The sequence below is a fragment of the Hylobates moloch genome, unplaced genomic scaffold, assembly GCF_009828535.3.
Source record: "Hylobates moloch isolate HMO894 unplaced genomic scaffold, HMol_V3 SCAFFOLD_8, whole genome shotgun sequence".
NCBI lineage: Eukaryota > Metazoa > Chordata > Mammalia > Primates > Hylobatidae > Hylobates > Hylobates moloch.
The window spans coordinates 84,256,799-84,271,495 of record NW_026652283.1 but is presented as its reverse complement, the minus strand read 5'-3'; the positions used below and the strand labels follow the sequence as shown (position 1 = coordinate 84,271,495).

Below are 14,697 nucleotides of genomic sequence, written 5' to 3'. Positions count from 1 at the left end.
TTGGCTAGGCTGGTCTTTTCTTTTTTTCTTTTTTTTTTTTTTTTGAGACAGAGTCTCGCTCTGTCGCCCAGGCTGGAGTGCAGTGGCGCAATCTCGGCTCACTGCAAGCTCCGTCTCCCGAGTTCACGCCATTCTCCTTCCTCAGCCCCCCGAGTAGCTGGGACTACAGGCGCCCGCCACCACGCCCGGCTAATTTTTTTTTTGTATTTTTAGTAGAGATGGGGTTTCACCGTGGTCTCGATCTCCTGACCTCGTGATCCGCCCACCTCGGCCTCCCAAAGTGCTGGGATTACAGGCGTGAGCCACCGCACCCGGCCTGCTAGGCTGGTCTTGAACTCCTGAGCTCAAGTGATCTGCCTGCCTTGGCCTCCCAAAGAGCTGGGATTACAGGCATGAGCCACTGTGCCCAGCCTCATATTAATTTAAATTCAAATAGTTGCTATGTGGCTAGCACCACTGTATTGGTCCGTGCTGGATCAGTCTCAGTCAGAGTAGGTACTCAAGACTTTTGAAAAAAACAAAACAAACAGGCAAACAAAAACCAGGCTAGTTTCTCAAACTGGTGGTTATCTCAGCTTCCTTTCAGAAATGCTCTAAAAAAAAAAAAAAAAAAAAAAAGAAATGCTCTCAACATAGCTACTATGTTCATCTACTGCCCTATTCCAGGGTGGGGTTGGTATAGACTGATTTCCGTTTCAGAGATTAAAATATCTTCGGGTTCTGGGAAGAGTTCTGGAACTGCAAAGCTGAAAGACCTCCTGACATGTCAACTAATCCCTTCTTTACCTTCAGGAGAGATAAAACCCACACATTCCACAGTGATGAGAACGTGTCTTATTTGCAAAGACTCCTCAGAAGGCGTTTCTCTGGTAACCTTCGAGATATCAGGCAGGCTGGACCCACCTTAATCCTATGACCAAAGATTCTTCTCCCTCCCACTCACACCTCAGAGAATATGAGTATGAAATAAACATCAAACAAAGGTCTTGGTCAATTTTAAAATGGCCTCTAACTTAATGTTCTTGGAGCAACTTGTAATGGTGACTGTGACTTTTAAAGTCAACCATGTAGAAGTCACATTGTGAGCCATTTAGACCTCATTTACTGCCTCAGAACATGGAGACCACATGCCAGCCTCCCAGGAGGGTCGGGTCTGCCCAGCCGTGCTGCTGGACTCTGGCTCCAGAGACTCATCTCCCTCCCAACACTCCTCCCTCTGTGCTCTCTGCACTGCATTCTGAATTGTAAAAGCAGAGTCACAAAAATGTCTGCCTAAGGATTTTTATGTCACTACCTTAAAAATCTGGGACTGGGGAATATTTGGCTATTTCTCATTTATGTCCTGCCTGCTTCCAAAAAAGACTCAAACCTGATTATGTGTTTTGCTGCCTACCATCACCTCCCACTGTCAGAAACATTTTTGATTTCTAATGTCAGGAATTTTCCATGCTAGGTTAATGGTAAAGTCAGGATTAGGACTCACTATCTTTCAAATTTCTTGTGCAAGGACCAGCATATTGAGCTATCCCTTCTTTCCAAACTGGCAACTTAATTAAGGTGATCACAAAACTAAAATCAAATAAACGCTTAAACTAAAGGGGCATGGAGATGGGGGAGACCCCCCCTTACCTTTGAAATAAGGTATAAAGGACACCGTCAGACCCTGCCTGGAGGCCTCTTGTCGGAAGCTGGGGGCAAAGGTGCGAAGGGTCACCGAGATGTTCTGCTTCACCTGGATCTGCTCGATAGAGCCTCCTGGGCAGAAGGAGCCGAAGTACAGGTCCTGGCTGGGTATGGCACTGGCCACAAGGTAGCTGAAGCTGGTGTTGCAGGGCTTCTCATGCGTATGCTGCTGCAGCTTCTGGGCTGGCACCAGCACCAGGCTGAGCCTGTCCTTGGGCACCAGCAGCTTCCAGGAGAAGTCATGCAGCTCCACAGGCAGGTGGAGGATGTCACTGGGCACCTGGAGTGAGTAGGATTTCCTTTGGCAGTACCGGTGGTCTGTACAGCCTGGAAGAAATGGGGCATGCTAGCCGTGCACACAGAAGACCAGAAGTGCACCCTCCCCAGCTCTCCCGTCAGCCCGAGGTTGGGTGTCTGCATGCTGCCCTGTGTTTCCCTTTGGTCTCTCTTCTCCCACCCTGCCCTCTGCTTCTGGCTCCTCTGTGTACCTTTTCTAGCGGTCCCTCTGCTCTCTCACATTCTTATGGTTTACCAAGCTGGCAAACAAACTTCTGGGTAGTACTCAGGGTTGAAATTTCCTCTCTTTTTTTGCTTAAGTTCTTTCTTCTGTGTATCTGTGTCTTAGATGCTAAGTGTCATGGGGCAGGGCACAGGTTTCACTCCACCCAGACGTGTTGCTCAGGAGGCAGTTCTGGGCAGTGGTTGGAGCTGTGAGTGGCGTTGGGGAGATGTCAGTTTGTCTTCTGGCTCTGCCACTTCCTAATAGGGTGTTCTCGGGAAGGCTACTTTGCCTCTTGTGGCCTTAGTTCCTGCATTTGTAGAGACGCTAAGAGCACACATCAGAAGTCATGGTAGCCCAGCAAGGAGGTGGCTGTTGGTTTACTGGCCTTCAGTCATCAAACTTTTTTTTTTTTTTTTTTGAGACCGAGTCTCACTCTGTTGTCCAGGCTGGAGTGAAGTGGTGCGATCTCGGCTCACTGCAACATCCACCTCCTGGGTTCAGGTGACTCTCCTGCCACCCACCCACCACCATGCCCAGCTAATTTTTTGTATTTTTAGTAGAGATGGCGTTTCGCCATGTTGGACAGGCTGGTCTGGAACTCCTGACCTCAAGTTATCTGCCTGCCTCGGCCTCCCAAAGTGCTGGGATTACAGGCATGAGCCACTGCGCCTGGCCAAACATTTTTTAAGTGACTAGTGCATGTCTAGCACCGGTAGGGGCTAACCGGATGAAAAACGGAACGAGCCAAAGTTCTTGACCTCAGGAATCACAGTCTTGTGTGAGAGAAGACAAGAGGGCAGTGAGTGTGGAAGTGGGGGTGTGGGGTGTGGGGGGATGGGGATGGGAGAGGCTGGGGAAGTCTGAGCAAAAGAGGAGAGGATCTCACAAGATGAAGATTGGAAGGCTGGGCAGAGAGACATAAGCCTGAACATGGGGCAGTACGACACACTTCTGAGGGCTGCAGGCTCTACCTGAGGCTGGTCCCAAAGGGATGTGTTGACACTCACTCTGCTTGCTTCTTGGTCACCCTTGCTCACCTGCACTGTGGGTGGGGTTTTTTTTTTTGTTTTCTTTTTGAGTCTTACTCTGTTGCCCAGGCTAGAGTGCAGTGGTGCAATCTCGGCTCACTGCAACCTCTGCCTCCCAGGTTCAGGCCATTCTCCTGCTTCAGCCTTCTGAGCAGCTGAGATTATAGGTGCCTGCCACCACGCCCAGCTAATTTTTGTATTTTTAGTAAAGATGGGGTTTCACCACGTTGGCCAGGCTAGTCTCGAACTCCTGACCTCAAGTGATCCACCAGCCTCGGCCTCCCAAAGTGCTGGGATTACAGGCGTGAGCCATCGTGCCCAGCCAGGTGGGCCTTTTTGATATGATTTACAACCTACCCAGGGAACCCCACTAAGGCAAGGCAGGGAGAGAAGAGCTATCCATAGCCTGGGACAAATGCACTAATTCAGGGGCGTACTTATGGTTTTTTCCACATTCATCCACAGACGCGTCAGATCATCACAAAGGAAGGAGATTTTGTGTTTGGAGCCAGATGTCAGGGTGAGGTTGCTACTGCAGGTCCGAGATTCTAGACACACGAAACAGCCAGGGACAAACTTGCGGCTCTGTTTGACGGGCCGTGGCTCGATGGTGAGTGACATGGCTCGCTCATTACTCAAGTCAACCACGTAGATTTTATCTGAAACCACAAACAGAAAACAGGCATGAAGCATGGATCAGCAGCAACCACAGAAAATGGCAAAAATTGGTAGAAAACCTCTCCTGAGGAAGAAAATGGCATATCAGATCATGGATGGATAATGTTGGGAAAACGTATTATTAAGGCAACATTACAATAACTATAAAAGAAAGTTAAAAAGAAAAATAATGGACTTCACTGCAATAAAAACAAAGAGAAAATCATTATAACTGTGGAATAAACACAAATTATAAAAGTGAAAAAAAGATTAAAATATCTGTCTGATGATAGGTGCTACAAATAAGGTTAAAGGACAAGGGACACATCAGGAGGAAGTGTTTGCAATATAGAATGATTGAGCAGCTCACGGAAAAGGAGATATAAATGACCAAATACTTAAAATATAGAAAGTTCTTAATGTCACTTGTAATCAGAAAATGCAAGTTAAAACAAAGTGTTACTGTTTCCCACTCCTCAGATGGGGGGAAATGTAGATGTCTGGCAATACCGAAAGCTGGGGAAGCTACAGGAAACAGGCTCTTTGGCACACGGCCGGTGGGAGCCTGGAAAAGCCTGTTACAGAAACATGGGAATTAGTAAAAGAATGAACTCTTGTCCCTTCTGGGAACCAAACAGTGTGACATGGCCACAAGTGCCCACATTTAACTGCAGCACTGTGACTGTGGAAAACTAGAGACCACCTTATACTGGAATAGATAAACTATGGGGACATTCACGAATGGAATATTATGCAGCTGTTAAAAAGAATGAGGGAGGCCGGGCACAGTGGCTCATGGTTGTAATCCTACCACTTTGGGAGGCCGAGGCGGGCGGATCACCTGAGGTCAGGAGTTCAAGACCAGCCAGGGTAACATGTTGAAACCCCGTCTCTACTAAAAAAACAAAAATTAGCCAGGTGTGGTGGCACGTGCCTGTAATCCCAGCTACTTGGGAGGCTGAGACAGGAGAATCGCTTGAACCCGGGAGGCGGAGATTGTTGTGAGCCGGGATTGCGCCACTGCACTCTAGCCTAGTGACAGAGCAAGACTCCGTCTCAAAAAAAAAAAAAAAAAAGATTTGAAAACCTAAATATAACATCGAGCAAAACAGCAAGTTGTAAATAATATGTAGAGTATGATACAATGCAGATGGTACAACCTCTCTGTGAAACAAAATAGCTATTTATATGTACAGACTTATATATGCAGATGAAGAGAAAAAAGATCTTGAGAGAGAAATATGACAAAATCCATGACGGTGGTTACCCTAGGGGAGGAGCCTGGGAGTAAAGACAGACTGGGTGGTCAAGGAGGATTTTAGCTTTGCCTATAATATTTAAATTTCTAATAAGAATGTATTTACCTATTTCTTGCATCATTTGGAAAACTGCCAGATTATTGGTCATTTAGGTGATTTCTATAATTTTGCCATTAGAAATAAATGAATAGTGCCAGGCATGGTGGCTCACATCTGTAATCCCAGCACTTTGAGAGGCTGAGCACTTTGAGGTCAGGAGTTGCAGAACAGTCTGGCCAACATGCTGAAACCTCATCTCTACTAAAATACAAAAATTAGCCGGGCATGGTGGCGGGCGCCTGTAATCCCAGCTACTCGGGAGGCTGAGGCACAAGAATCGCTTGAACCCAGGAGGTGGAGGTTGCAGTGAGCCGAGATCCCGCCATTTCCCTCCAGCCTGGGCAACAGGGCAAGCCTCTGTCTCCAAAAAAAAAAGAAAGAAAAGAAAAGAAACAAGGAATAGGGATACCTTTTCAACTCTTTAGAATAGATTGCCAGATTGGTTTATAAAAGACTCATTTCACTTTTTAATGTTATCCCTAGAAAGCTCTACACCACAGATGCCTGGGGATCAACTTTTACTGAGTTGCTTTTGAATTTCATTCATTCTTTTGTAAAGAAAAAAAAAAAAGCTCATCAGATTAGGAAGGCGCCTGTGCAAAGTGGTGCTAACTTTGCAATTCAAGGGTGTTGACAACATCACCCATCAGCGCCAGCAAATGAGTTCAGTTCTAACTGGGAAAGCTCTATTTCCAAAAAGGCCTGCTAAACTTCCTTCTTCCTCATAACAGGAACCATATGATTGATGGAATCGCTCGTTTTGAACTGGCTGCAGGGAAGCTCGGTGTCAAATTAGAAGCACAATTAGGAAAATGTTTTATGGCTGTCATATCTGTTAATTGCCTGCTGTAGTTCATGCTATTTTCCACGTAAATTTTGATATCATATCCAATAGTGCTTTAATTAGAGAGATGTCATGCCTAGAGCTGAAGTATATATTCTAATGCTGCTAACTTAAATATAATTTGATTTAGAAAATAGTCAGCTTTTCAGTCACCCAGCCCTACATCCAGCTCATTTCTTACTGTCTTTCAAAACTCACCTTCATTTTTACCTCCAGGACACCTCCCCACCCCAAAGCCGTGTTAGAAGCCCTTCTGCTTCTGCAGTCCCTGCTTACCTTTACCAAGGCCCAGCCACACACTGCAGTCGTCTCCCCACACGCTCTTCCCTCATTTCCATCTTACCAAATCCATGCATGCACATACTTTAAAGCAGAGATTCTCAGCCTTTATTATTATTATTATTATTATTATTATTATTTGGGGGGACAAAGTCCCACCCTGTCACCCAGGCTGGAGTGCAGTGGCGTGATCATGGCTCACTGCGGCCTCAACCTCCCAGGTTCAAGAGATTCTCCTGCTTTAGCCTCCTGAGTATCTGTGAAACAAAACAGCTATTTATATGTACAGATTTATGTATGCAGATGAAGAGAAAAAAGATCTGGAGAGAAATATGACAAATCCGTGACTGTGGTTACCCCAGGGGAGGAGCCTGGGATAACCACAATAAAACATGCTCTGTTCCATTGCTCAATAACGCGCTCTCTTCCATTGCTGCCTGTGGATCTTTCAGTTTCAGGCACTGTCTATTGGCTTCCCACTCAGGAAGATGTGGATTTCTCCTCCTTCACTCCACACCCCCTCCACACCCCACATCCCCACAACACAGCACAGACTAGCGAACACTCACACCACACACACTTCCCATTCCCATTCCCCCATCTTCCTGATAGTTAGCATCATATTTTCAGCTAGATCTTCATTCTGTGTTTGTGTAATCGTGACTATGTAATAATATTAACAGTGTTTAGGTAGTCATACTATATTGCATACTATAATTATTTTTCCTTTCTGCATGAAATTTTGTGTTCCCTGTAGTGAATTATTATCATTTTAATCATTTCCTTAGTTTCTAGGTACTTATCAGTAATTTGATACCCAAACTCTCTTCCACTTGTATAAATCTCCTTTCAATAAATTTGAAAACATTAGGTACTTCCTCAACTTCTTAAGAAATCTCTCCAGAGCCTTTTCAATGCTCTAATCTAAAGGGGCTGCTGTTGATGCCTGGTGCCCAGGTGTGGTCCTGGATCTCCTTCACTGTCATCATGGGATTCCCTTTGCTTCTCTCTTGGACTAGATCCTGGGCTTCCTGGATCCGTCTTTTCTTTCTTTCTTTCTTTCTTTTTTTTTAATTTTTACTTTCTTTTTAGGTGGATTACAGCCTTCAGGTGCTTCTTGAGAAAGTATATATAGGGGTAAACTTTTTTACATCTTGTAGGTCTAAAAATGTCTTTATTCCACCTTCACACTTCATTGTTTGGCTTGGTATAAAATTCTAGGTTGGAAATAATATTCCTTCAGAACTTTGAAGATCTTGCTCCATTGTTTTATAATACCCAGTGTTGCTGATAAAGTTGATTGCCATTTGGTTTCTTCTTCCTCTGTATAAAACTTTTTTACCTCTTCTCTAGAAGCTTGTAGGGTCTCTGTGTCCCTGATGTTCTGAAATTTTACAATATCATGCCGTGGTGTGGGTCTATTTATATCCACTGTGTTTGGTGGTCCCTTCCAATTGGCAACTCATATCCATCAGTCCTGGCAAATGTTCCTGAAATACTTTGTGATGATTCCCTTCTATTTTTTCTCTCTAAAACTCCATCTATTTGGATATTGGGCCTCTTTGACTGGTCCTTGAGTTTTATATTTTCTCTTTCTTTCTATCTCGCTGGCTTTGTCTTCACTTCACTTTCTGGGAGATATCCTCATCTTTATCTTTCAGCCGTTTTGACTCTTTCATTTCTGCTAACATATTTTTAATCTCCAAGAGTTCCTTTGAACTCTTGGAGATTAAAAAGGAGCTTTCTCCTGAAAGCCCTTTTTAAAAATTACAACCTGTTCCTTTTACATAAATGCAGCATCTCTTCTTATTGAGAGTCTTGATAGCTGATTTTGTTTTAGTTCTTTCTCCCTCTATAGTCTCTGCTTCCTGCAAGTGGCTTTTCTTATATTCATTTGTTGTAGTCTTTGTATTTTTCATTAGGCTTCATCAGATGTCTGGGGATCTATACACTGCTCTTATTTAAAGTGAGGCACTAATGCCATTTGGAATAGCTCTGCTTGTTGACTGGGCTTCTCAGTAGGATGATATGACCAGATTGCTTCCTGGGGAGCCCATAACATCAATATCTCTGGGTCTTTTCTCTTAGGTTGGTCAGATGCCCCCAGCGAAGAAGTCATTCTCTACCGAAGGGAAGAAACATACCCATGGGTACCAGGGAAGGAAGGATGAGCCTCATGCTCAGTACTTCAATTTTACTCAATCCCCTGTGTTCAGCTTAGAACCTCTACCTTCAATGTGACTGGGACCTTTGGTTCAGGGACTCTCATCTCAGGAAAAGGAACTTCTCTCTTCTGTCAGCTCAGGGAAGAACAGTTGTTTGGCTGCTTGCTGTCGAGGAGATCACCTGGGGCTCTAGTGGCTCTTCCCACCTTAGCCCCACATTTGCCCCCAGTTCTGGAGGGGACTTGCTGCCAATTCTTGAGGCCTTGCAGGATAAAGCAGATTTCTTCTTGGTTTTTCCCACTGTTGGCTTAGGATTCTGCCCTTTCACGTCTGCTGGATCAGTTACCACCTTTCTACTCTATGAAATGTTATGATATTGTTTCCTTTCTATTTCTCTTTTTTCCTTGAATTTTATGCTTTCAAAAACGTAAAAAAATTGTACCTTACAAATGTTTTAAAATGCTTTAAAAATGTTCTAAGAAAACCCATTATAGTAGGGTGTATGAAGGGAGTAAATCCATCTTTAATGGGAAGTCATGATTTTCCTTTTACTTGTTCATCTTTCCCACCAGAATGTGAACTTCATGGCTCCCCAAAACTGGTATATGGTAGAGGATCAATTACAATGTTAGGCTGTTCATCCTCATGATATCCTTGAGAGGGAGTGTGTAAATCAGCTGAGGCTAAATTATGCTGCAGCAACAAATGATCCCCAAATGTGAATGGTTAGAATAACAAGGGTTTATTTCTTGTTCACTTTACATATTCATTGTGAGTTGGCTGCAGCTCTGGCTTATGTCTTCTGAATTCCAGATCCAAGTTGAAGAAGCCTCTATTTGTGACACAGCAGTCTTGTGACAGAGTTTGAAAACGTGAACCACATGATTAGTGCTGAGGCTTCTCTCAGAAGTGGCAGGCTCACTTCTGTTCACATCTCATTGGCCAAAGCAAACCCACATGGCCAAGGCTGTGGGCAATGCAGTACCAAGTCTAATGCTCCCTCAGCAGGCATGGTGAATATTTTAGAACAAAACTGCAATCTAGCATAGGAGGCATTATCACTACCATTTCGCAGACAGAGAAACTAAGGCCAGGAAGTGGTGAGACTGGCATTGAAGTCGACATCTTCCTAATTACAAAGCCTGTGCTCTTTCTATGATGTTCACTCTTTCCTTGGACCCAGTTGCCTCTCCTCTAGCCTGGTGGCTGCACTGAGGAGACAAGAAATTGTGTGGGCCCTGGGACTGGCTTCATGCAGCTCACTTATAGATGGCACACTCATGGAAAAACTCTGCCAACTGCCATCCAGTCTCAAGATGACCGTGAAGCTGTTCCTTAATGTGCTGTAGAAGTGTATTAAATGTGGTCATGTGCTGGGTGCAGTGGTTCATGTCTGTAATCCCAGCACTTTGGGAGGCTGAGGTGGGCAGATCACCTGAGATGAGGAGTTCGAGACCAGACTGGCCAACATGGTGAAACCCCATCTCTACTAAAAATATAAAATTAGCCGGGCATGGTGGCACATGCCTGTAATCCCAGCTACTCGGGAAGCTGAGGCAGGATAATCACTTGAACCTGGAAGGCAGAGGTTGCAGTGAGCCAAGATCACGCCACTGCACTCCAGCCTGGGCAACAAGAGCGAAACTCCGTCTCAAAAAAAAAAATGTGGTGATGCTTGGTTTGGTTTAGTTCAACAACCGTTCATCAAATATGTACAGAGGGTCTGTTTCTACTTTCAACACTATGCTCCAGTGTTGGTACACACAATAAATAGACTTTTCCTTAGAGAAGGTTGCAATTTAAATTTGCATTAGGTAATACTGTTTTCATTATCTTCATTTTTTTTTGAGATGGAGTCTTGCTCTGTTACCCAGGCTGGAGTACAATGGTGTGATCTCAGCTCAGTGCAACCTCTGCCTCCCAGGTTCAAGTGATTCCCCCGCCTCAGCCTCCTGAGTAGCTGGGATTATAGGCATTCGCCATCATGCCTGGCTAAGTTTTGTACTTTTGTAGAGACAGGGTTTCACCATGTTGGCCAGGTTGGCTTTGAACTCCTGACCTCAGGTGATCCACTGCCTCGGCCTCCCAAGTGCTGGGACTACAGGCATGAGCCCCCATGCCTGGCATATCTTCATTTTATAAAATACAAATTTAAAGCTTAGAAAGGTTAAGTAATTTGCCCAAACTTACACAGCTAGCTAGTGGATGGGACCCAACATTCAAACATACCATCTTAACCTTTCGATATATATCTTCCCTTGATTAAAAAAAAAATTATTTGCTAGGCATGGTGGCTCATGTCTGTAACCCCAGCACTTTGGGAGGCTGAGATGGGCAGATCACTTGACGTTAGGAGTTCGAGACCAACCTGGCCAGTATGGTGAAACCCTGTCTCTACTAAACAAACAAACAAACAAACAAACAAACACAAAAACATTATTATTTTGAGACAGTTTCATGCTGTCAACTCTGTCACCCAGGCTGGAGTTTATGGCTCACTGCAGCCTCCGCTTCCTGGCCTCAAGCGATTCTCCCACCTCAGCCTCCCTAGTAGCTGGGACCACTCCCTAGTAGCGCATGCCACCACACCCAGCTATTTTTTGTAGAGGCAGGGTTTTGCCATGTTGCCCAGGCTGGTCTCAAACTCCTTTGGGCTCAACCAAATGTGCCTGCCTCGGCCTCCCAAAGTGTTGGGATTACAGGCGTGAGCCACCACACCTGGTCTTGATTTTTTTTGTTTGTTTGTTTTACAAATAATTTACACATAATAAAATACACAGATCTTAAGTGTTCAGTGTGATGAGTTTGTACAATGTGGTTATATCCATTGTATCAATCACCCAAAGAAAGATCTAGAACATTCTTATCCCAGAGTTTCCTTTGTGCTCTTTTCCAGTCAGTTTCCCCCAACTTCCCATCCCCTAAAAGGCAACGATTTTCTCATTTCTATCACTGCAGATTCTGGCTTCCCTGGAACTTCATAGAAATGGAATTGTACAGTACATACTCTTTTGTCTCTGGCTTTTCTTCTCTCTGCAGAATGATGTTTTTAGGTTCATCCATGTTGTTGTGGGTATCAGTCATTCTTTCCCTTGTTATTCCTGAGTAGTACTCCATGAACGAGCATATCACATTTGTTTATCCATTCCTCTATTGGTGATTTAGATTGTTTTCCGTTTTTGACTTTTACGGATAAGACTGCTGTGAATATCCTTTTACAAGTGTTTGAGTAGACATATAGTTTCCTTTCTCTTGAGTAAATACCTAGGTGGGTCATAGGTAGGCACTATGCTTTGAATATGGCTTGTCTCCACCCAAATTCATATTGAGGTGTGGTTGGTCCCCAGTGGGGCAATGTAGGGAGGTGGTGCCTTTAAGAGGTGATTAGGTTGTTAACATAGATTAATCTCTTTCTCACAAGACTGGGTTAGTTCCATGGGAGTGGATTAGTTTTCACAAGAGTGGGCTGTTATAAAGCTAGGCTGCCTCTCATCTTTTTCACACATGCCCGCTTCCCTTGCCACTCCTCTACTATATTATGGCACAGCAAGAGGCTCTCACCAGAAGCTGAGCAGATGCTGGTGCCATGCTTCTTGGACCTTCCAGTCACCAGAATCATGAGCCAAATAAATCTCTTTTCTTTATAAATTACCTAGTCTCAGGCATTCTGTTATGGCAACACTAAATGGACTATGAGAGTAGGTGTAGGTTTAACTTCATAAGAATCTGCCAGACAATTCTCCCAGGTGGTCACACCATTTGACACTCCCAGGAGCACTCCATAAGAGTTCTGTTGCCATCCATTCTCACCATCATTTGATGTTCTCAGCCTTTCTTGTTTTAGCCATTCTAGTGGGTGTGAAACACTATTGTGGTTTTACAGTTTATATTTCTTTTGAAAATTATTGTATAATAATCAGGTGGACTGTGGTGAGACACCTCATGTCCCAGCTAAAACAGAAGTGCAGTTTATTGACTCTGGGGGCAAGATAGACCTCCTGTTATGAGGAGGCTCTCTATAATATCACACTTCATTCCACTTTCTATTTTGCATTTGTACCTCATTCATTAGTCATTTTACACATGTTCTTTCCACACTTCTTTTGGCTGGATCTCAAAATAACCTGAGGAACCTGAGGGGTAGACACAGTGAATTTCCCTGTTGCCTACAGAATGTTTTCATATATGGCTTCAGCAGGCAAAACAGGGTGGAAATGTGCAGGCTTCACCTCTCACAGATGGGTGTTTTAAATGTAAAATTACCTATTAACATTCATAAATCTATGGAAAGACAAGACAGATCTTTACTCAGTGTGTTCTGTGTGCTTTGACAAGTTGCCTTATCTCACCCTCACAACATGGGGGGAAGGATGAATGACTATTGTTATTTTACAGCTGAGAAGGTTGCAAATTAACCGCTCAATGTTCCCTAATAAAGGGGCAGATCTGTGATCTGGACACAGTTTCCTGCCTTGAAAGAATCTCATAGTTTTTCTACAAGATTGCAGATGCCTTCATATAAAAAACATTTGAGGCTGGGTGTGGTGGCTCACGCCTGTAATCCTGGCACTTTGGGAGGCTGAGGTGGGCAGATCACCTGAGGTGGAGAGTTTGAGACCAGCCTGACCAACATGGAGAAACCCCGTCTTTACTGAAAATACAAAATTAGCTGGGCGTGGTGGCACATGCCTGTAATCCCAGCTACTTGGGAAGCTGAGGCAGGAGAATCGCTTGAACCCAGGAGGCGGAGGTTGCGGTGAGCCGAGATCTTGCCATTGCACTCCAGCCTGGGCAACAAGAGTGAAACTCTGTCTCAAAAAACAAAACAAACAAAAACATTTGAGCCTGATGTTTAACCCCCACCCCCCACCAAAAGAAAACCCTTCACTATTTAATAGTTATTGACACTGTTTTAAAAGCCACACTGGGGAACTTTGAAGGGATTGGGTTACTGACCGATGTTTCATAAAGGCCCCTAATCATTTTTGTGGCATCTATAGATAGACATTTTTTTTTGAAATGGACTCCATGGGAGTAAGTCAAAGGCCATAATACCTATCAGCTCAGCAGGACAAATTTAAGACTCATGGAGCACAAGTTACCCAACAAAAACAAAAAACAAGACGCAAAAACAAAGCCAATGATTATTTAAGGTTCCAGGTGGCTTATGGAGGTTGTAAAAGCCAAAAAAGGAGCAATGTATCTGCTTCCACAACCAGCATTCACCCAGAGTGGTTAACAAAGCGTCCTGTGTAACACACTGGAAATGCACATCTGCTTGTCGTATGTGACTCATGATCACCCAGAAGCCCACGGGTTTTGAAGATAATAGTTTGTTTGGTATTTTCAGGAAAGCAAACAGATTTTCCAAAAGCTAGAAGAGGATGCATAAAGCAGTAGGCTAGTAGGCTAGAAGGCTCTCCCTAAAGCCTTATAGATGGGTAGATATATAGATGGGTAGAATATAATATAATGGGTAGAATACTGTACCATTAACTCATATAATCATTATCAGCAGGGCCACTTGAACCTTTAGAAATTATACAAAGAGAGAAACAGGCTGCCTGGTGAAAGTGGTAATAACACGAGGCATGACATGGTAATATTGTGATATCAAAAAAGAAAGGAGGGGGTGCATTGTGGAGCACTTAAAAACAAGATTTGTTTGGTAGAGGTGAACATGAACTGAGCTCTCAGACATCCCTGGTTTGCACATTGTGGGCAGCTGAAGCCATCACTGCTTACAGATGTGGTCACGGATGGCCACATCAGTTATTCCTCAGTTCCTGGGTAATCATACATGACCCCAAACACAGGATGTTTGTGGTCAAGCCATGGAAAAATACTCCCTGCAGGAGTTCTCTGGGTCTAGTTTGAACCTACCTGATGTTTCTCAGCAAAGTAGAGAGAGGACTGATAGTAGATATTTTTATTTTGTTTTTTGGACAATTATATTCAAGGCAACATCTGTCTGTTTTTTTGTAGCCTGGGCCCACTGTGCTCAGGTCCTGCTGTGGATAATGAGGGGTTTGGGCTGGCTGGTGCCTCTCACAGCTTTCTCCACCCCTGCTGAGACTCTGGCTTTCTATGGTTGCTCTTTGGCTTGAGAAGGTCTCTGGGCTCTGCCTTTGCTCTTATTTCTGATGCCCTTCTCCTTGTCTGCCCCCACACCAAGCAGCTG

General features: G+C 44.2%; 1 protein-coding gene across 1 annotated transcript in view; it reads right to left on the bottom strand.

The window, feature by feature from the left end:
• CDCP1 (CUB domain containing protein 1) overlaps nucleotides 1-14,697 on the bottom strand; it is a 64,901-nt gene that overhangs the window by 9,775 nt on the left and 40,429 nt on the right. Inside the window, exons 5-6 of the mRNA XM_032161831.2 lie at nucleotides 3,651-3,872; nucleotides 1,630-2,010 (exon numbers count right to left, since the gene is read on the bottom strand). Coding sequence (XP_032017722.1) covers nucleotides 1,630-2,010; nucleotides 3,651-3,872 — 603 coding nt within the window. The remainder of the gene's footprint in view (nucleotides 1-1,629; nucleotides 2,011-3,650; nucleotides 3,873-14,697) is intronic.